The 21,291-nt window shown below is 47.8% G+C and overlaps 1 protein-coding gene across 3 annotated transcripts; it reads right to left on the reverse strand.

Moving 5' to 3' along the window:
* Positions 1–2,667: 2,667 nt before the first annotated feature.
* Positions 2,668–20,897, reverse strand: ITGA10 (integrin subunit alpha 10). 3 transcript variants are annotated; one of them, XM_036272674.1, is made up of 30 exons: positions 20,778–20,897; positions 19,201–19,312; positions 18,905–19,014; positions 18,600–18,691; positions 18,267–18,381; positions 16,727–16,854; positions 16,408–16,556; positions 15,141–15,291; positions 14,773–14,938; positions 14,562–14,635; positions 14,178–14,325; positions 13,817–13,965; positions 13,487–13,630; positions 13,146–13,349; positions 12,094–12,224; positions 11,524–11,690; positions 11,287–11,429; positions 10,113–10,226; positions 9,830–9,915; positions 9,541–9,682; positions 9,276–9,368; positions 9,040–9,116; positions 8,791–8,880; positions 8,318–8,402; positions 8,037–8,150; positions 7,708–7,788; positions 7,456–7,569; positions 4,879–4,974; positions 4,488–4,601; positions 2,668–4,202 (listed from the first exon to the last, which is right to left on the reverse strand). In XM_036272674.1, exons 1-30 carry the CDS (start codon positions 20,827–20,829, stop codon positions 4,140–4,142), a joined length of 3,504 nt encoding a protein of 1,167 aa, XP_036128567.1. In that variant the 5' UTR covers positions 20,830–20,897; the 3' UTR covers positions 2,668–4,139. The 3 variants fall into 3 exon arrangements, with proteins under 3 accessions (XP_036128567.1, XP_036128568.1, XP_036128569.1); XM_036272675.1 differs by lacking the exons at positions 18,267–18,381; positions 18,600–18,691; positions 18,905–19,014 and having other exon boundaries at positions 20,778–20,864; XM_036272676.1 differs by lacking the exons at positions 18,267–18,381; positions 18,600–18,691; positions 18,905–19,014; positions 19,201–19,312 and having other exon boundaries at positions 20,778–20,873.
* Positions 20,898–21,291: the final 394 nt, after the last annotated feature.

Consider the following 21,291-nt stretch of genomic DNA (forward strand, 5'->3'; position numbering starts at 1 on the left):
ATCGGGAGCTGCACCCTCCCTTCTCCAGTCTCATCTCCCACGACTGTCACAGCTCAATGCTCAGGTGATTCTAATCTACTACAGTTTCTTTCTAGACTGGTGATTAATCCTCCCTGGAATGTCTCCTCTCACACCTGATGATCCCTCAAGCCAATTTTATTTTTTTCTATAAAGTTTTCCCTTACTACCCTGCCACCTCCCCTTTGCCCCACACACCCCATAAAAGTGTGCCAAATTGTGTGTAATACATTTCTAATTCCGCTATGTCATACAGCAACTACCTATCTAGTTGTTAGTATTTGTTTACATGTCTGTTTTCCCTACTAGACCGGGTTCTTTGATGGTAGGAGTTGTATTGTATATTATTTTCATCTCCTGGCACATATTAGGTGCTTAATGTCTGATAAGTGACTGCATGACAGAATGAAGAAATGAAGGCACAACAATGAGAAGAAAGGAAGGAACAAGTGTGTCTGGAGAGAGTCTGTTGTTTTTCAAACTGGATCTGCTCCAAAGGAAGAGGTAACAGGCTTACTGAAGAATAGCTATAGATTGGAGTTAGAGAAAGCCCCATTCTGGAAAAAAGAAAGGAAAGTCCCATTCTGAAACTGAGGGATAGAGAGGAGAGGGATCTCGAGATGGATAAGAATAAAGAAAGTGCTCTTTTAGCCCAGCTGGTGTGGTTCAGTGGATTGAATGTCATCTCATAGACTGAGAGGTCCCAGTTTGATTACTGGTCCCGGCACATGCCGGGGTTGTGGGCTTGATCCCCAGTAGGGGGCATGCAGGAGGCAGGCAATGGATGTTTCTCACATCAATATTTCTCTCTCTCTCTCTAAAAAAAAATCAATAAAAACATATTTAAAAAGGGATGGGGATGAGGGTGTCTAGGGGGGGAAAGGAGAAACATCTATAACAAAAATAAACTAAGAAAAAGTGGAGAAAAATATATTTTAAAAATAAATAAAATAAAATAAAAATGGTTACAACTAAAAAAAAATTTTTTTAATAAATTAATTTTTTTTTTTTTTATCCTCACCTGAGGACATTTTTCCATTTTTTGTTCAGATAGAGTGGGAGGGAGAGAGAGGAAGAGAGAGAGAGAGAGAAACATCGATGTGAAGGGACACATCGAGTGACCGCCACCCGCACGACCAACCAGGGCCGGGGACAAACTGCAACCGAGGTACGTGCCCTTAGCGGGAACCGAACCCGGGTTTTTCTGTACCGCAGGCCGGCGCTCCAACTGCTGAGCCAAACTGGCCAGGGCAATAAATTAATTTTTTTAAAGTGCTCTTTTAATCATATGGCTAAAGAATTAATAAACTTATCCTCAAGGAAATTCATCTCCCTTTGGAAGCTGGCTTGGATAAAAAGGGAAAAATCTGTCTACATAACCATGGCCTTAGTCTCAGCCCCATAAACAGTATGCTCCATAAAAGCTGATTAACGCCCTGGCTGGTTTGGCTCAGCGGTTAGAGCGTCAGCCTGCAGTCCAGAGAGACCCGGGTTCGGTTCCAGCAGTTAGAGTGTCAGCCTGCAGTCCAGAGAGACCTGGGTTCAGTTCCCACTAAGGGCATGTACCTTGGTTGCAGTTTGTCCCCAGCCCTGGTTGAGTCACGCGGGAGGCAGCCACTCGATGTGTCCCTTTCACGTCGATGTTTCTCTCTCTCTTCCTCTCTCTCCCTCCCACTCTATCTAACAACAACAAAAAAAGCTGATTAAGCATATTGCCTATATGAAGTACACTGAGGGCCACCATGGACTCCTACCACAAAATAACTCATCAGCTTGCCACAAAATAATTGTCCCTGCCTAATAGGCCAAACAGGCCACCATTCTCAGGGTTAGATAATAGAGGCAGAGACATGGTCTCTAGAAGGCCACTGTTGAGGTGCACATGTTTGTTTAGGGTACTAGAAGAACCCTTGTTGTCTACGAAAATAAAGTAGATTTGATTTCTACCATTACAACCTAAGTTAATTAGCTAATTCTCACCTTAGTGGGCATGGGGGCTTATTTCAAAGGGAAGGAGGCACAGGATAAGAGTTAGTGAGAGGAGACAATAGCACACAGAAGAAACAAATCTTCAGGGTCTGTGAAATTACCTGATGCTTCAGTATACTTCTCATTTTATCTTCACAACACATGGTAGGGTAGATTATTTAATAATAAAATATTTGCATAACAATAGTGACCATTTATGAGGATTTACCATAGGCTCACTTTACTTAAATTATCTCATTTAATACTCACAACCCTAATAAGTTTAAAGACAAGAAAGCCAAGACTTAGAGAAGTTAAATCTGTTCAAGGTCAAACAAGTTTTAAGTAGTACAGCTTAGATTTAAACCCAAGTCTGTTTTCATTCTTAAATACTCTATCACACAGCCTGTTGTTATCTGAGCCTTGGGGTAGTTATGACTTGCCCAAGGCCACTAGCTAATAAATGGCAGACCTGGGGCTTCAATCTAGGCCTATGTGCTTCCCAAACCCATACATTTTACACAGGAGGTTAGAGCACATCCCCAGTGGGAGAATCACAGAAAACATTTCAAGTTTTCACAGGGTCTCAGTCGTATGAGTTCTCACTTCAGGGGAACCAAGAATAACCTCTCACCATTCCTGGGAAGTCTATATCCTAGGGAACTCAAATAGAGCTGGAAGTCATTTAACACTGAACTTTATTTGTTCTGGCCATCTGATGTACTGTCTATCATGCTGTAAAACATAGACAATGCCCTCTGCAAAAGGCCAGAGACATGCCAAAATAAATACGAACTCAAAAACAGCCCCGAAGGCCAGGTTCTGTGTCTGCTGGTCAGATGCCTGATCAGGTCTCCTCTCTTCTCAGCTCTAAATGGGTGCTACACCCTGGAGACAGATAACTGACTTTGGTATCCAACGTCTTGATTACAAAGAAATATAACTGGCCATCTTATCTTAACTGGCCATGACCAAAAAATGGGAGGGAGTGGGGGTGATCCAAAGATAGAAATTAACTTGAGAATTTCTAGTAAACATCAGGCTGGGGCTGGAAAAGTGATTCTACCAGAGAAGCCCTACAAAATGCTACTGGAGTTGCCCACAAACCATTTTCCTAGGAGCTAAACAACCAGTGCTGAGCAGGAAGGGCTTGCTCCCCAGAGACCTCCTGCCACTCACTTTAGCTTCCTCCTCAATGCAGACCCCACTCATTCAGACTCCATGGGGCTGTTGCTTCCCAAAGCTGATAAGGTGAAAGGTTTTCCACCATCAAGCAGCAATCCTTTCTCTTCTCTGTAGTTTATGGAGGGCTCAAAAGTGTGTGAGGCCTGAGAGATGAGAAAAAAGACTGCCTGGGCTATCCAGTTTTCTCTGCTATTCCAGCTCTAGCCAGCCGGGGGCCCCTGGCTCCAGAGAATTGGGCACCTGGCTTTGCTCCTGGTGTGTGGTGCGAGTTGGGAAACCCATACCCAGCAGGCCTGGAGCAGCTCTGTTTCACCAGCACCTGAGGGCGGGTAAGTGCACCACGAAGTCTCAGGTTTCAGGGGGATGGCAGTTGCCTGTCTAAAGGCTTCTCTGTTCCTTGGAATTGTACAGAATGTCTCTTGTGGCTTTTCCTCCTCCCTCTTTTTTCCTGTTGACTCTCCCCAATTGGCTTTCTGAATCACCAGACTCCAGAGGAAAGCAGCAGATGTTGACTTTACTTCTTTCAAGCCAATGTCAGCTCCCTCCTGTGGAGTGGGGAGCAGGCAGGAAGAAGAGAGGCCAGGAACAGAGGAAGATAGCCCTCGTCCTTTCCAGAGTGTGAAGGAGCATGTAGAGGAAATCTGAAAGGAGTCAGGGACCTAGCCCAAAAATTCCTGATGGCTGAGGATAGAGAAAAAGACCTCCGTGTTGGCTGTGGAACCATGAACATGAGGAGGAAAGCAGAGTGGGAGTGTTCCTAGTTTGGGTGCCAGACCTTCTTGTCTGAGGTAAGGCCTCATCTCTTGCCAGCAGCTTCCTCTTGACTCAGAAGTCAAGTCAGGGTTCAGGTCTGGGAAGACAGTCCAGAGGCTTATTCTTGTCCCATCTGAGCACCCAAGCCTCTGCTCTTTTGCAAGTCTTTTTTGGAGAAGCTTCCAGGGAGGACTTCCTAGGACTTTATTCTATATTCATTGCTCCAATTTCTCTTCCTTCTTTTCCTCAGGGATCTTCTTACGGGCAAAGAAGCCAAGCTGTAAAGGAAGAGGTAAGAGGTATTGTCAAATGCCCTGCCTGGAGACCTTGCCAATAGCCCGCAGACTTATCTGAAGTCTTCACTTTGGTTCTGCTTTCAAACAAGAGGTTCAAATGTATTTTATTCTGTTTAGTTTAATTCAACCAATATTTGTGAGCACGGAGGAGATCCAGGCACGACACCCACAGCCTGCCCAGCACAAACCCAGTTTTGCCTGCTACAATCAAAGATCCCTCAGCTCGTAGACACCATGCCTCATACTTCCAACTAAAACAGTGCTTACCTTCCAAAGGCAGAAGACAAGGAAGGCCAGCAGCAACAGCCCTCCCAGGACACTACCAATAAGGATCCACAGGGAAATGAGGACAGGGCGAGCCTGAATCACCTCCAAGAGACTCTGTATGGGGAGGAGAATTGTTTTTTACCTGCACCCTTTCACCCAGCTAGCCTCACCCCACATTAAAGCAAAGCCAGCTTCAAAACAGAAGACTAAAAAGAATGAAACCAAGGCAGGAGAGGAGGCAGTAGGATCCTAGCATCCTGATTTATCACTTCTGACTTCCCGATTGCTGCCTAATGGAGACCCTTCTGTTTTGAAAAAAGCCCATAAGTGTCCTTTCCCCACCCCCATCCTCACTATTCTCACAGCTCTTGAACTCAGCCCCCAGCCCCACCTCACTCCAACGGGAAGCTTCGGTCAACTGTAGGACACTGCCCTCCTCAGTTCCCAGCTCGAAGGTGCTGACCACCGTCAGAGACTTGAATTTGGCCTGCAGAACAAGTGGATGGGAAGACATTTGAAGTGAGCGATCATCAGGTAGGGTGGCAACTGGAATCCCAGTAGCAAAGATGAGGCTGAGAGACACAACTTTCAGGACTCTCAAGACCAGACGCAAAGGTTGGAGACTAATGGGGAAAGAGAAGAAGGGTAATAGATGGAAAGCATGGGTCCTGTATTATGTTGTTTGCTCTACCTGGAATGCATTCAACTTCCCTTTCTTTGGCTAAAGCCCCACCGCTCCTTTAGGTTGAAGTTTAGACATCATCTCCTCTGGGAATTAGGGAAGTGTTCCCTTCTAACCCCCACCACCCCTGATAAGGTTATCATGTTCTGTTTACTTTTTTGTCTTTCACCACTGAATTATAAGATCCCTGAGGTCAGTGGCTATGTCTTATTAATCATGTGTCTCTAGCCCTGGCCAGTGTGACTCAGTTGGTTGAGCATTGTCTCATACACTGAAAGGTCGCCAGTTTGATTCCTGGACAGGGCATGTGCCCAGGTTATGGGTTCAGTCCCCAGTCGGGGTGCATAAGGGAAGCAACTGATGGATGTGTCTCTCTCACATCAATGTTTCTTTCTCTCTCCCTCTCCCTTCCTCTCTCTCTTAAATCAATAAACACACACATACACACATATATATATATATATATATATATATATATATATCCTCACCCGAGGACATTTTTTGCATTTATCTTCTGATAGAGCAAGAGGGAGGGGGGGAGAGAGAGAGAGAAACATTGATGTGAGAGAGACACAATCCCAACCGAGGCCAGGGACAAACTGCAACCAAGGTACATACCCTTAGCGGGAACCAAACCCAGGACTCTCCAGTCTGTGGGCCAATGCTCTAACCGCTGAGCCAAACCAGCCAGGGCAATAAAAACTTATTTTTAAAATATCTTTAATTATATGTCCCTAGTGTCTAGTAACTAGTACAGTGCCAAATATCTAGTGGTTTCTCAACAAATTGTTATTAAAAGAATAGATAAATGCCCCAGCTTGTTAGCTCAGTTGGTTAGAGCATCAGCCCAATACACCAAGGTTGCAGGTTTGGATCCCCCATCAGGGCTAATACAAGAATAAAACAAAAAGCATATATAAGTGGAAAAACAAATTGATGCTTCTCTCTCTTTCTCTCTAAAATCAATTAAAAATGAATAGATGAATGAATGAAGAAAAAGGATACCAAAGAGAGATAAAGAGAGAACAAGACTTAGAGAGGAATGGTCTGTCAGAGTTAGCTTCCCTTAAAACACATGCCTACATCCCAGGGACATTGTGTTATTCAAAGTAGATGGTATATGTGAATGCACAGTAAACACCCCTAGTACTAAGTAGCTGTTATAATTGAGATGTCATTTCCCTGCTCAGGAATTCACATTGACTCCTAACTGCCCATCATATTAAATTCAATTTCATCTCCCTAGCTTTAGAAAACTTTCATAATCTAGATCCAATATATACCCTACAATATATACAATATATATATACAATATATACCACCCTACAATATATACAATATATATATATATCAACTATTTGTTCATTCATTTAACAAAAATGTATTAAGTCACTACAGTGAGTTAAGCATGGTGCTAAATGTTGGGGATATTCTCCTCAGTGTATCCTAGTATAGGACCTTTTATATAGTAGGCACTTGCCCTGGATGGTTTGGCTCAGCGGTTAGAGCATTGGCCCACAGACCAAAGGGTCTTGGGTTCCATTCACGGTCAAGGGCACATACCTGGGTTGCAGATTCAATCCCTGGTCCCGATCATGCAGGAGGCAACCAATCGATGTGTCTCTCTCTCTTTCCCTCCCTCCCTCCCTTCCATTTTATCTAAAAATCAATGGAAAAATATCCTTGGATACGGATTAACAACAACAAAAAATGGCCCAGCCAGTGTGGCTCAGTGGATTGAGGTTGTCCCATGGACTGAGAGGTCCTGGTTTGATTCTCTGTCAGGGCACGTGCCCGGGTTTTGGGCTCAATCCCCAGTGTGGGGAGTGCAGGAGGCAGCCAATTGATGTTTCTCTCTCACATCAATGTTTCTATATCTCTCTCTCCCTAAAAAAAAAATCAATAAAAACATATCTAAAATAAATAAATACATACATATATAGTAGGCACTTCTGAATTTTTAATTGATTGAATTTAGGTATCCTATCAGTGGTGATTGATTATTAGCATGGCACAAGGGATGATAAATGGAGGACAATAACTAGCTTTTAGTGAGTACATCTCATTATTCATTTATTCTTTACAACAACTCCTTAATGTAGGTATTATCATCCCCATTTAAGAGATGAGAAGAAAGAAGCTTGGAGAGATCAAATAACTTGCTCAAGGTCCAACAGCTAGTAAGAGGCAAAGTGGAACTTGAACGTGGGTCTGTTTACTTCCAAAGCTTATGCTCAAGTTCCAGATAGGAACAGAAGGGGAGAGTAGTAGGAAATAAAGGTTTACCCTCCGGAAAAATTCATTGTGAACCAGTCTCAGTAGTCCAACAGAGACCTCGGTCCCCTTTGCGAGCCGCCCGAGGTAGCACCTCACCACCTGACACCGAGTATTGCTCCCATTCTATCACGAGAGAGAGAGATCAGGACCTGGGGTGGAAAGATGCCCCACTTCCCACTCCAGCCTCCACCTCCAATCCCAAGGCTCCAAATTCTACGGTTCCCACTCTGGACACATTTTCCCCATTCTCGTGACTCATACCAGCCTGTTCGTGTGCTGAAGCTCCTCTGGATGCACATGGGACTCTGGGGGCTCCGTCAGATTCTGCACTGTGCAGCTGGCCTGGGGGGAGATCCAACCTGAAGGACTCTCTTGATGGTGAGAGGCCAGCCTCTCCAGGCTGCGCAGCAGCACACTGCCCATACTCTTGCAGCGGGGTAATCCCTTTCTTCCTTCTCAAAGAAGCCACATACGTAAAAGAAAGGTCCCCGGGGGGAGGAACCCTGAGAGCGGTGACCCGGCAGATAAGGAACTAGTGAGCCCACCAGATCAAGGTGGGAGGGCTCCACGTACACCTAGCCCAGACTCACATTGTTAGTGATGACTTGAGACAGTGACAGGAAGTAATTGCCCCCACGGGCCACAGCTGGAAGGAAGGCTGAGATGATGAGGCCACTGACCACATAGCAGCCAAGGTTCTGGACCTGAGAGGACAATTGGAAATGGGAAGAGGCAGGAGACAGAAGGCCCTTCCTCATCGATTCCCCTTTACCCTAGATACCACTGAAATCTAAGAGAGATTCTCCCTGTCCTTTTGCCAGGACTCCTCCCCCTCCCCCCTGCTCATGCCAAGGCCCCTCCAGGTTCTTACCCTAAGAGTGGTTTTAAATTCGGGGCCAGGACCCACCGGGAGGGTCCCATATGGATGAACCTCATAGCGGTGCATGGTGGACTCACTGCGTGGACATCAAATCAGGAAGTACATGGTCACAGCCACGTCAGGCACATGGTCAGCATACGTATGTATTCAGGAAAGGCCAAACCAGCACATGGATAAAGAAATCAGGGTACACAGAGAAGACAGAAATGGGACATGACAGACCAGCCACTTCCCAAATCCCCGCACTCCTGCTCCAATGCCCAGGGCCCAGCCAAGCCCCATACCCAGGAGGAAAGTAAGATGCTTAAAAGAGAAGGTTTCGCATGAGTGGGATTGGGGGCAAAAAGATGGAGCAGCCCCAAGGGTTCGGGTTTTGGGGAACACTGAAGCACATGAAAGGAGAGGTGGAAAGGTAAAGAGTATGAGTCTGGGGTCAGAATGGGGTTGGGGGGCCTGAGCCATACCTAGAGAAGAGAAGGTGAGGTTCGTATTGGATGTAGGCTGAGGTCTGGGCTGTGTTATCTTGAAGGGTCCCATTTCTCTCCAGGCTGTTGCTGTAGGGTCATGGGGAGAGGCTGACATCCTGTCTCAGATACCCCTCTCTGGAGTAGAGGAGTCAATGCTATTTATCCCCCCACCCCCCAACACACATACCACCACCACTACCAAGACCCAAGAGGAGAGGGCTGAGAGGAGGTTCCCTTTGTTCTCACCTGGTGGCAGTCAGCCTTACAAGGACCTGGCTCAGGAGGGAGGAGCAGCTAAACTCAAACTCTAGCAGAAAGGTCACCTGGAGGCAGAAGACATGGGGTCATGGTAGATTCCTATCCATGGGGCAACTACAGAGGAGCAGGAGCCCTTGCGTGCCTCCTTCTCTAAGCTCCCAGGCCCTGCCAGGTCCAGCCCCTGCTCTCTCAGAGCCCCTTCCTCATCCTGGGCCCCAACTTACCTTGGCTCCAGTCTGAAAGACAGGATATCCCACACTGCAGAGCCGGGCATGAGGGGAAGGGGCTGTGCATTCCACCTTCACTGACCTGTCCCTCTGAGAGCAGAGAGATGGGGGTGGAGACTGGAGCTGGGACCGCAGCGGCTCCCCTCCCGGCAGCCCCTAAACACTGAGCCTTTCTCTACAGTCCCTCAGAGCCGAGGACAACACCCCAATCTTCTCCCTCCTCCTTCTCTGACTCCTCCCGGAGCCCCTCCCTCAAGGGCACCTGAGGCGTGAAACTGGCCAGGTGAAGGTTTCTAGAGAAGCTGAGGCTCAGACTTGTGTTGTAGGCATTTTCCTTCCGGTTCTCCAGAGCTGCTGACACCAGCACTTTCCGCCGGCCACTCTGAACCACGAACGGGTCCTTCCTGGGAGGATGAGGGAGAACTCAGCAGTTGAAGGAGCTGGAAGCCTCACTTCCGTTCCCCTGGGCAAGGACAACCCCCCGGTTCCCTTCTAGTCCCTTCCAGCCTGGCTCAGGTCACCCTGCTTTGGCCACTTTATGTCCATCCCACCTGGAGCCTCTGATGTCCATATGAGCTCGCAGCACCAGGTCCGTGACACATTCATTGTCATGGCCACAGTCCTTTGAGAAGGGGACCTAGAGGAGAGAAAAGGGTCTAAGGGCGGAGAAGAAGGCCAGGAGAAAGGAATGGAGTTGGGAGGGAAGTGCAAAGAGAAGAGTGGGCGCCCGGGTCAGATCTCACTCTGGTCTGTCTCCTCCCTCCCCCTTCTCTTGAAGTCGCTGAGAAGGTAGTGATGGGACCCAGGGGCAGGGCGGGGCTGGGCCCTGCTGACCAGCTTTCGTATAGAGGTGAGCGAGCCCTCATCCAGCACGGGCCCTGGCTTAGTGGTGTTGTCCAAAGCAAAGGTCACAGTCAAGGTCACTGGCCGGAGGTAATCTGATGTATCCTGAGAGAAACCAGAATCAAGGATCATGGGGAGCCAGGGTTAGGAGTACAACCCAGGACCCTACAGAATGTGATGATTACAGTGATCATTTACTGAGCACTTTCTGTGTGTTGGGCACTGTTCTAAGGTGGGGTTTTTTTGTGTTTTTTTTTTGCATTTATCTTCAGATAGAGTGAGGAGGGGGGAGAGAAAGAGAGAGAACTATCCATGTGAGAGAGACACATCGACTGGTTGCCCTCCACACGACCCCAACCAGGGCCGGGGACAAACTGCAACCAAGGTACATGCCCTTAGCGGGAACCGAACACGGGATTCTCTGGTCTGCGGGCTGATGCTCTAAGCGCTGAGCAAACTGGCCAGGGCTATCCTAAGGTTTTTATCAATACTATCACATTTACTTATTTTTTAAAAAATTATATATTGCTGGGCCGGTGTAGCTCAGTGGTTGAGAGTAGACACATGCGCCAGGAGGTCTCCAGTTTGGTTCTTGGTCAGGACACATGCCCAGGTTGTGGACCAGGTCCCCGGTGGGGGAGCGTGCAGGAGGCAGCCAATCGATGTTCTCTCTCATCGATGTTTCTGTCTCTCTCTCCCTCTCCCTTTCTCTCTCTCTAAAGTCAATAAAGAAAAAAATTACTTATTGATTGATTTGAGAGAGAGAGAGAGAGAGAAACACATTGATATGTTGTTCCACTCACATGCATTCACTGGTCAATTCCTGTTTGTACCCTGACTGGAGATCAAACCCGCAACCTTGGCGTAGAGCAAAGATGCTCTAATCAACTGAGCTGCCCTGCCAGGGCCGCATTTGCTTCTAATACAACTCTTATGGTGCAGTTATTATTCCCCTTCCCCTCCATTTTGCAGGCAAAGAAACAGGTTTTCAGGTTATGTGACCTTCCAGATTACACAGATGGTAAATGGCAGAGTTAGAATTCAAACCCAGCCCAGCCCAACTCCACAGTCTGAATTTCTGAAAATCCGGCAGAAATTCCTCCTCTGATCCAACCTTCCCCTCACTCCCAGGCCCTGATGAAAGCCATTCGCAGCCCCTCCTCACCAGCACATGGAAGTGCAGCTGCTCACAAGTCACATTCCCCACACTGAGCCGGAGCCGCCTAGGGGGCAGTCTCTGGCCAGAGCCGTCAAACGCTGCACGGGCCCCAGCAGTCCACTCATCCAGTGATGCTGTGAACCGAATGTCTGAAGGGGGCAGGCAAGAGTGAGGGTCAAGAGGGTTAAGAGACCAAGGCAGGCAAGGGTTGAGAGTTGCCCAGGATGCCCTGTAGTCACTCACAGAATCGGCGATCCCAGCGGCCAGGAGTGCGGGAGGTCACTTGGAAGCAAAGGACTGCAGAGAGGCAGGCTGCCTCCTGGCCTCGCCGCAGGCAGTCTTTCTGAACCACACTGATGGCCGGCGGGGTCACAGCCAGTGAAGAGGCCAGGTGGACAATGGGCCGGGAGCTAGGAACAGGGTGGGAAAGAAATTCTAGCAGTAGGAGCAAAGACCTGGAGAAAGTCAGCTCCCAGTGTTTGCCTCTTTGAGGTCCAAGGAAAAAATAGAGGGCTGGGTGTCCCTGGGTCACCCTCCCCTGAACTTTCTGACAGAAGTAAGATAACAAATAGCTAACATTTTAATAAGTACTTCCTACATGCTAGGCACTGTGTTAAGATCTTTACATGGATTATGTCACTTAATCCTCACAGTAAGCCTATAAAGTAGGTATTCTTCTCTTTTTAAAAACCAGGAAATGGAGACGCGAAGTAAGTCAACCAAGAAATCCAAATCCAAGCCTGTGACTCCAAATCCCTTGCTTGTAACAGCTCTGCTCTGCTGTCCACTGTTCCTTGAAATGGGACCACTCACCTGAGCAGGATGGCTGCCCCTTGGGCACCCACAGCCACATCTACCAGGTCATCTCCATCCAGATCTAACCGGCCATCCACACTCCGACCGAAGTAGCTGAGGGACTGTGGCATGGAGACAGCAGCAACCCGCTGAGAGGAAGAGGGGAGACTGAGCAGGGGCTCACACACCTGGGCTCCCAGGCCTCCCACCTGGCGCCCAATTCTTTCATCAGGCGTGGGAAGGAATACGGGAGACGTGCCCATGTACACAGTCCCTAGGATAGCAGCCTGTATCCCCCCCCCCCCCCCAGCGCACCTTTGTAACCACAGTAGTTCCCCCTTCTCCATGGTTTCACTTTCTGCTGTTCACCATGGTCTGAAAGTATTTAATAAAAATCTTCCAGATAAACAATTCATACGTTTTAAACTTTGTGCCATTCTGAGTAGTGGGATAGAATCTTTTTATTTTTATTGTTGAAAGTATTACAGATGCCCCCCCCCCCTTTTCCCCAGTGACCCCCTCCTCTTTGCACCCACCCCCCATGGGATAGAATCTTAAGCTGTCTCACTCTGTCCCACCTGGGACATGAATCATCCCTTTGTCCAATGTATTCACATTGAATATTCTACCCACTGTTAGTCACTTAGTAGCTGTCTTAGCTATCAGATCAACTGTGAAGGTATCACATTGCTTTGTTCCAGTAACCCTTATTTTATGTAATAATGCCACATTCACATAACTTTTATTATAGTATATTGTTATAATGGTTCTATTTTATTATTGTTGTTAATCACTTACTGTTCATAATTTATAAATTAAATATCATAGGTATTTATGTATAGGAACAAATATATAACATAGTATATGTAAAGTCTGGTACTATCTGCAGTTTCAGCCATCCTCTGGGGGTCCTGGAACATATTCCCCATGGGTAACGGGGGGCTACTATATTAATAAAAAAGCATTTGTTCAGTTCGGATTTCAAGTCCAGGGGAACACTGATAAGCAAAGAACACATCTCCCTCTCCCTTCCTCCCACCATGCCCCTGTTTTATTTGGGCATTCCTGACCTGGGCAGGATGGGGCCTGATTCCATTCTGGGTCCCATGATAGAGGTACAGTGCTCCGTGATGCCCATCCTCCAGGGGTGCCCCTATAGCCACATCAGCAAAACCATCTTGGTTCATGTCAGGAAGGGCAGCCATGGCAAAACCAAACCGAGCATCCTGGGGGGGTTCTGGCTGAAGTGTTGCCTGGAGTGTTAGCAAGGACTGCTAGTGGAGGAGAGGAGAAGAGAGATGTTGATCTGATAGTCCCAACCTCTCAGCCAATCCTCAAATATATGTGCCTTCCCTCCCTCCCTCTCTCCACCACCAGCAAACCAGTTCTAGGGGATCCCAGCAAGTCTCACCTGACCCACCAGATACACATAAACACATCCTGTCTCCTTGTTCTGAGGTCCCAGAAACATGGGAGCAGCCACAAGTAAGATATCAGTTGTTTCATCCCCATCTGTATCCAATGGGCAGAGCTCACTGCCAAAGTATGAGCCAATCTGGGGAGTGGTGAACCCAGAGAAAAGGGAAGGTGATTGTGAACAAGTGGGAAGCACCCACCAGCCTGTCAATCTGCTCCTTAGACCCCAACAGATCCTGCCAAACAGAAATCAGCAGACTTCAGGCCCACCTCCTGCCCCTTTACTCTCTTCCCCTACAGGCTGGATTTCCCTTGGATGCCCTACCTGCTCCCCCTGGAGGCTCTGGGCGACCCTCACAGCCCCATCTTTCTTAAGCTGGAAGGCGATGACCTTGCCTCGATGTCTAAACCGAGGAGCCCCTGAGAGAAAGAGGCGTTGTCCACCCCGCAAAAGCATGGAGGAAACAGAGTAACCTGGAAGTGGGCGAGGAATCAGGGGTGAAAAGAAAAGAAGATGGGGTCAGAATGGGAGGGTTCCCTAAAGGCACAGGAGGAGGTCCCAAGGAGAGTAGCAGAAGATCAGTGAGCGATTGCAGAAGTTACGAGGCGAGGCGGTACCTCCTCATACCTCACACTGGGGAAGCGTTCCCCCACCTCCCAAGCCTCTACAAATCTCTGCTACTCACCCAGGTAGGCTGCGTGGTTCTGCAGTGCAGAGGGGAACTCATCTTCCAGGGCCGTCCGTGGGGGGAAAAGGTGGTGACCTTCTTCAAGCCATAATAACACTGAGCCCCCCCAGTCATAGGCCCCCACCATCCCAAAGAGAATCCCATCCTGTAGGGCAGAACCAGATAGGGTCACTGAACAGACAGCGGGGAGTAAGAAAAAAACTCCAGGACTAAGAGGGTCACTGAGTGTATGCTGGGATCAGTTTGAAAGACATGAGCAGATCAAAATGGACATTGGTTAAGGGAGGAATATAGAAGAGCCCTAGGGTTGAAGTTGTCTGAATCAGAGGCTGGAAGGAGTCAGAGGTTGAGAGGGGTCATGGAGGGGTCAGGCTGTCCAACCTTTAGCCGGTGAGTAGAGAAACCAATCTGAGACATTTCCAGACCAAAGGAACTTTCGTTTTCTTCGTGGGACCCTTGAGCATGAGAAAATATTGAGGCAATATTAGGGAAGACAGTTCCCGCTTTGACCTACTGAACTCATTCCAAAACCCCACCTATACTCCAGAACGCCCCCTTCCTTGTCTTCCATTTCTTCAAGGGTAATCATTACCCTCAAGGCCAAAAATTCGGTCTCCTAGCGCGTCCACAATGTCAGTCAGTGCAGCTTCATCTGTGACATTGAAAAAGAATCTTTCGTCTGGATCACTGGCGATAGCTCTGATTTCCCGCAGGAAAGAGCTGGGGTCTCGCTGCCGCCGGAGATAGTGACCGAGGACCTGGGATCAGAAGGTAAAGGTGGGGTCTGTTAGCTGTGTGGATTGAGATGTTAGAGCTGGTACAGAACACAGCCAACTAAAGTGAAGAAAGGGAAATGTGGCTGAAGTCTGGGGGTGGTTTATGCTCGTTTTTCTCGAGTTCCCAGTCAATGTCACCATCCCCACCCCACGCCATCCTTCCAGATCCAGAGTAGAGTCTCACAGCAATCCCATAGCGGGTCACTCTTCCAGCCTCACAGGCCTTCAGTGCTGCGGGAAGCTCCTCTCTATCATGTGATTCTCCATCAGTGACAACCACCAGTAGCCTGGCAGCCTCTGGTCGGCCCCCATGGGACTGACTGAATCCTTCTGTGCTGAGAAGAGAGAGACAGGAGGTGCGATCAGATGTACACACACACACACACACACACACACACACACAACTTGACAGTATCAGCAGTTCACCGAGGTCAGGCATCTTGCCTTTGAGACCATCTCCCCAACAGTGTCTAGCATGGAGACTGTCACACAGTAAGAGCTCAAATGCTTGAATATCATAGAACATGTAGAATAGCATATCAGCAATGCAAATAAGTATAAAATTCCTTTTTAAATTTATTTTTATTTTTTAAATAGATTTTAGAGAGCCTAGCTGGTGTGGCTCACTGGTTGAGTGTTGACCCATGCACCAAGAGGTTGCTGGTTTGATTGCCAGTCAGGGCACATGCCCAGGTTGCGGGCCAGATCCCCAGTGAGGAGCATGCAGGAGGCAGCCAACTGATGTTCTCTCATATTGATATTTCTATCTCTCTCTTCCTCTTCCTTCCTCTCTCTCTAAAATCAATAAAGAAAACAGAATTTTAAATAGATTTTAGAGAGAGATTGATTTTTGTTGTTCTATATATCTATGCATTAATCGGTTGATTCTTGTATGTGCCCTTACTGGGGATTGAACCCACAAACTTGGCATATCAGGTTGATGCTCTAACCAACTGAGCTACCCGGCCAGAGCAATAAGTATAAACTTCATTCATTCCTAGATTAACTTAGCAAATAGTGCATTTGGGAGGACAAATATTAAGGGAATGTAGAATGAAGAAGAATGGTCAGGTCAGGCTAGTCTTCCCAGAATGAGTTTGAATCATGCTTGGAAAGTGAGCAAGGACATGAGTGGTGGAGAACCCGAGGGCCAAGATCCAAGTGGGAGTAGAAGGAGAGAGAGAGAGAGAGAGAGAGAGAGAACGCTCTGTCTACAGAGATAAATGTAAAGCAGAAACATGGAAAGATACCAACATAGATATTTCATAGAAATGTGAAGGGAGGGAATGCAATGACAGTCAGCATAGCTTCCCCTGCCCCCCATCATTAGTGTTCACAAAGATAAGCATGCAGAGCATCTTGGGATGTGCACACTGTACTCCAAACCATCCCGCAACCCTTCTAGGCCCTCCTTACTCTGGCCTCCCACACTCTCCTTCCCAGCGCCTCACCAGGCCACCATGATTGCTTGCGCAGTCTTTGTTTCTCGTCCCTCCCGCCGACTCAGGTTCCTCGCTGCTCTCACCACTTCTTCTTTGGTTCGGAAATCTCCCAGGGACCACTCATGTACAGGGCTCTCGCCATACTGTACCAGTCCCACCTGAGAATTAAGTATACAGTCAACTGAAGTGTGTACATGAAGGCAGGGAGAGAGAAGAAAGCATGTGAAGGAGGGAAGATGAGCGCCTGGATACCACTGAAGACACGACCCACATTTATCTCCTCTCTCCGTCTCTCTCCTCCAAGCCCATCTGTATTGCCTTCCCTTACCTGTATCTGCTCTGGATCGATAAACAGTCTTCCCACCAGTCTCCGTAGGAAAGTCTGAACTTCAGACCAGGGGTAGATGCTGTTGGAGCCGTCCAAGACGATGACGACATCCATGTATGTGGGGCAGCCTAGGAGGAGGGGTGTGGTGATGGAGAGCAGAGGGGTACAGGATACTGGGCATGAGGGCTACAAGGGAAGAGGTCACATTCAATTTAAACATTTATTAGGCACTTCTGATATACAAGAAAGGTAGTATGCCAGGATCTGGGTAAATGTAGAAGTGAATAAAAGAGGAGTTGAGCATACATGCAATTTACTAAAAAGAAATAAAAAATAATAATTAAGCCCAGCTTGTGTGGTTCAGTGGATTGAGCATTGGTCCATGGCCTGAGAGGTCTCCAGTTTGATTCTACATACCCAGGTTGCGGGCTCAATCTCTGGTAGGGAGTGTGCGGGAGGCAGCCAATTGATTTTCTTTCTCACATCAATGCTTCTATCTCTTTCTCTCTCTCCCTCTAAAAAAATCAATAAAAACATATTTAAAAATAATAATAATAATAGCCCAGCCAGTGTGGCTCAGTGGTTGAACATTGACCCAAACACCAAGAGGTCGCCAGTTTGATTCCTGATCAGGGCACATGTCCAGGTTATGGGCCCAATTCCTGGGGGGATGGGGCATGCAGGAGGCAGCAAATCGATGTTTTCTCTCATTGATGTTTCTCTCTCTCTCTCCCTCTCTCTTCTTCTCTCTCTAAAATCAATAAAGAAAATAAATAAATAATAAATAAATAAATAAATAAATAAATAAATAAATAATAGCCCTGGCTGGTTTGGCTCAGCAGTTAGAGCATCAGTCCATGAACCAAAGAGTCGCGGGTTCGATTCCAGCCAGAGGCACGTACCTCGGTTGCATTCGTCTCCAGTCCTGGTTTGGGTTGTGCAGGAAACAACCAATCAATGTGTCTCTCTCACATAGATGTTTCTCTCTCTCTCTTTCTCTCCCTCTCACTCTGTCTGAAGATAAATGTAAAAATATCCTCAGGTGAGGATTAAACAATAATAATAATAATAAGCACTAGGTTAAAAACATAGCACCACTCTATGCAGTGGGAGAAAAGAGAGTTTTGAGGGTGGGGAATCAAAGAAGGCAGCAACTGAAAATATATTGAAGACTGAAGACGGTTGAGGAGAGAACATAAGAAAAGGCACTTGGATGGAGAACTCTAAACAAAAGGAGATGGCCGTATAAAGGAGATGATACATTGGAGAATGGTGAGGCAAATGCTGTACTCAAGGGTGTGGAGGGTGCAGTGAGAGTTGAGTTTGTGAAGTTGGTTCGATCAGTCCATGGAGTCTTAATGCCCTGGTAGAGTCTGAATTCTAATCCGTTAGGAAACATGGAGCACATGCAGATACATTAGGTAGCAATGAGGACAGCCATGCAGGCCCCCTGCCAAGCATCATACCCTGATGCCCCATCTTTTCCCCACCCTGAACCCCATTCTGAGGACTGAATCCTCAGGCCCCTCTTCTGGCTTACGTTGTGCGGTGGGTGCCAGGCTTCCCTGGGGCCGGAATGAAGCATCTACATGGGCACATATTCCAGAACTGAAGACAGAAGAACCACAAGCACGAGACCAGAGAGGGGCACAGGCCTGGGGGGAGGTGGGAGACAGTTACTCCCAGGTTGGGAGGGCTCGCTCAGAAGTAGGGTAGAAGGAGGCGTTCAGACCACTCCCTGAGATGCCCCTCCTTCCTTTCTAAGATTTTTAACTCCTTGACCCTCCACAGAGACCAGTTTCCCTTTAACATACTGCTCTTTTCTCTGCCACAAGCCTTCAGAGACCCTGCCCCCACCCTTTCCTTAACTCACCATGAATCCCCCATCACCACCTGTCTCTAGTAGAGACATCCCCAAGTGCATATTCACAGCAGGATGAGATGAGTTTCCCAGTGGATAGTCACCTGGTTGGAGCGGGGTAGAAGAGTATGAGACCATGGAGTCACAGAGGGGGTGCTTGAATTCAGGGTGATTTTGGAAGAGCATGAGAAGAGACCAGGATCAAGTCAGGGACAGGAGTATGTGGGATATGAGGGTGAAGGTGAGATACAAGAGGTCAAAGTTACTAGCGTATGAAGGTTAGGGGTTAGCAGTGGAAGAGTGAGGCATCTCCTTACCCAGGTGGCCCTTGGCACATGGGGCATTGTGGGAGGCCCCTATGGGGCAGCGGTAAATGTCTCCCCTTCGGTCGCCTGAAGGCCCATCCCAGGGAGCACCCACCAGCATCCTGGGGGAAGATATGAACATAAACATGACCTTTGAGATAGGCCAGAGAGAAAGTGCATGGGGTGGCAAATCTAGGGCCCCAGCTACTTCTGAAAGACCAGATTCGTTTAGATTCCCATCTTCCTTGCCTCCCCTTCAACATCTCCATCTCAGTCCCAGTCCCATGGCCCTCTGGCTTCCTCCTCACCATCGCTGTCCCTCTCCAACATGCTGTAAGACACTGTATCCAAATTCAGCCTCAGGTGGCCCTGGGAATAGACGTGGGCGATGCACATCCAGGTTAAAGGGGGAGCAGAGACCTGGGTGGGGGGCCAGGATCATAAGGTTAACAGCAAGCAGGCAGAGAGGCTAATGAATGCCCAGAGAGGCACACCAGAGAGAAGCTGTGAAGGAAAGCTTTGCTTGTTACTCATAAGCTGACCTGGCCTCTGTGAATGTCATGTACTCAGAGCTCCAAGCAAGGATGATCTCCTTCCTGTATTTGGGTCGAGCTGTCCGACCTGCAGCCCTCTGCCATGCTAGTGCACAGCTGTATTTCCATTCCAACCACTGAAATCTAATTTACAGACATGTCTGGGTCAAGTTCCTCTTTTCCACATCATCCCTCCTACGCATCTTCCTCCCCAAGCTGTCTGGGTCAAAAGAGGGAGAGAGACTGTCTGCAGCCCCAGAACCATTCCTTTCAAGTTCTCCCCGAAACCAGGACCCCAGGGAGAACAGGAGATGAAGGAACACTGAATGTCTGGGTCTCTCCTCTTTCTCTTCTCAACTCCTAGTGTCATTGTCACACTCTCACTCTCATGCTTCAATGTCTAGGTCTCTGGTTGATCCCGGCCCTGAAAACCTCAGTGGTAATTAACTGGGTGGGGCCACCCGCCTGCCCACACACACTGTTTGCCATTCATCCTTAGCAAGGGTCCCTTCACCCTAAAGTTTCTCACAACCAGCTTCCTTTCTAAACTCACCCACCCTCCCAACTGCCCCTGCATTTCTTCCTTAACTCTCGACCCACTCTAAAGACCCCTACCCCCATCCCCCAAATCATGTCTGGCTGATTCTTCCCTTCCATCCCTTTAAAATCAGAGCTGGTATTTTAGGAAACGAAGATTACAGGGCACTGGTGAGGAAAAATTCCAGGCTCTGGTCTCTCCCATGGTTCTTTCCCTGTGTCTTGCTCCTTCCTTTCAAGTAACCCCCTCTTAAGCCACCCACGACCACTACTACCATTGGCTACAGCTCTGTCTCAAACCATGCTCATTTTCAAAAAGGTGTTTTGTATGTGAGCTTTTTGCATCCAGGAAAATGGCAGGGCTGTATGACTAGGAACTGTAGCTTATCGGTTAGATAAACCCAGAGTTCTGACTACGCGGTTAGTCAGTTATGCCTCAGGCCCCAGAGGCTATCAGCTGTAGAGAGAGGTAGGGAGGGGGATAATAGGAATCAGAGTAGCCACATGGAAGGTCACATCATGTTTCTTTTTGTTCCCCTAACTTCTCCAGGGCTTGGGACACAGGTTTTAGGTAATTGGACACAAATCTTATACAAGGCCCTGACAACCTCAGTCATATCGTGTGGGCATAAGAATGCAAACATGCAAACACACTTGCGCACGCACACACACGCACATACAGACACACTAGAAATGGAGAATCAGTGTCAATCTCTCACTCTAACTCCCAAAGAATTTTAACCCTGACGTCCCAATGCCAAACAATCCAAATATCTTCAAGTCCCATCAGAAACCAAGAAGTTAACCTCCCTCACCTGTCAGGAACATCAGGGACAAGAACAGGTGAGGGATGAGAGGGAGCTCCATGCTTGGTTGTTCTCTGTCCGTGTGAGAAGTCCTCTGTGCCTCTGTCCCTCGTTTTCTGTTTTCTTTAGTTTCCCTCCCATCCTGCCCCCTCCCACTGCCAGCTAAAAATAAAGTTGGGAGGAATGGGAGGAGTGATGGTGGGGAACTGTGGGGAGCCCCAGCAGAGGAAAGAACTGAGTGATCTATTTCTCTGCCTTGGTGCTGCCCCCTGGAGGCGTCATCTCAATATGCAAGGAGAACACAATTGTAGACTATTGCTGCTGTTTCTTTCTCTTCCTTTTTTTTTTCCTATCCTTTGTTTTCAGACAATAATGCTTTCTTTGGGTTTAGAATAAAAAGTATTAGTGAGAGATACGTACTTTTTACTTCCTAAGCTTTTTTTTTCCTTTATTGATTTCTGAGAGAGAGGAAGGAAGGAGAGATAGAAACATCGATGAGAGAGAACATCAATTGGCCACCTCC

This window comes from Molossus molossus, unplaced genomic scaffold, assembly GCF_014108415.1.
Source record: "Molossus molossus isolate mMolMol1 unplaced genomic scaffold, mMolMol1.p scaffold_m16_p_20, whole genome shotgun sequence".
In the NCBI taxonomy this organism is placed as follows: domain Eukaryota; kingdom Metazoa; phylum Chordata; class Mammalia; order Chiroptera; family Molossidae; genus Molossus; species Molossus molossus.

Excerpts from the sequence above, each read along its gene's own strand:
- ITGA10 (XM_036272674.1), bottom strand. The coding sequence starts at position 20,829 with ATGGAGCTCCCTCTCATCCCTCACCTGTTCTTGTCCCTGATGTTCCTG. Across the intron at positions 19,313-20,777 it reads GTCCCTGATGTTCCTGACAG|GTCTCTGCTCCCCCTTTAAC; the intron begins GTGAGGGAGGTT and ends CCCCCCACCCAG. Across the intron at positions 10,227-11,286 it reads AGCTGCACTTCCATGTGCTG|GATACATCAGATTACCTCCG; the intron begins GTGAGGAGGGGC and ends GGTTTCTCTCAG.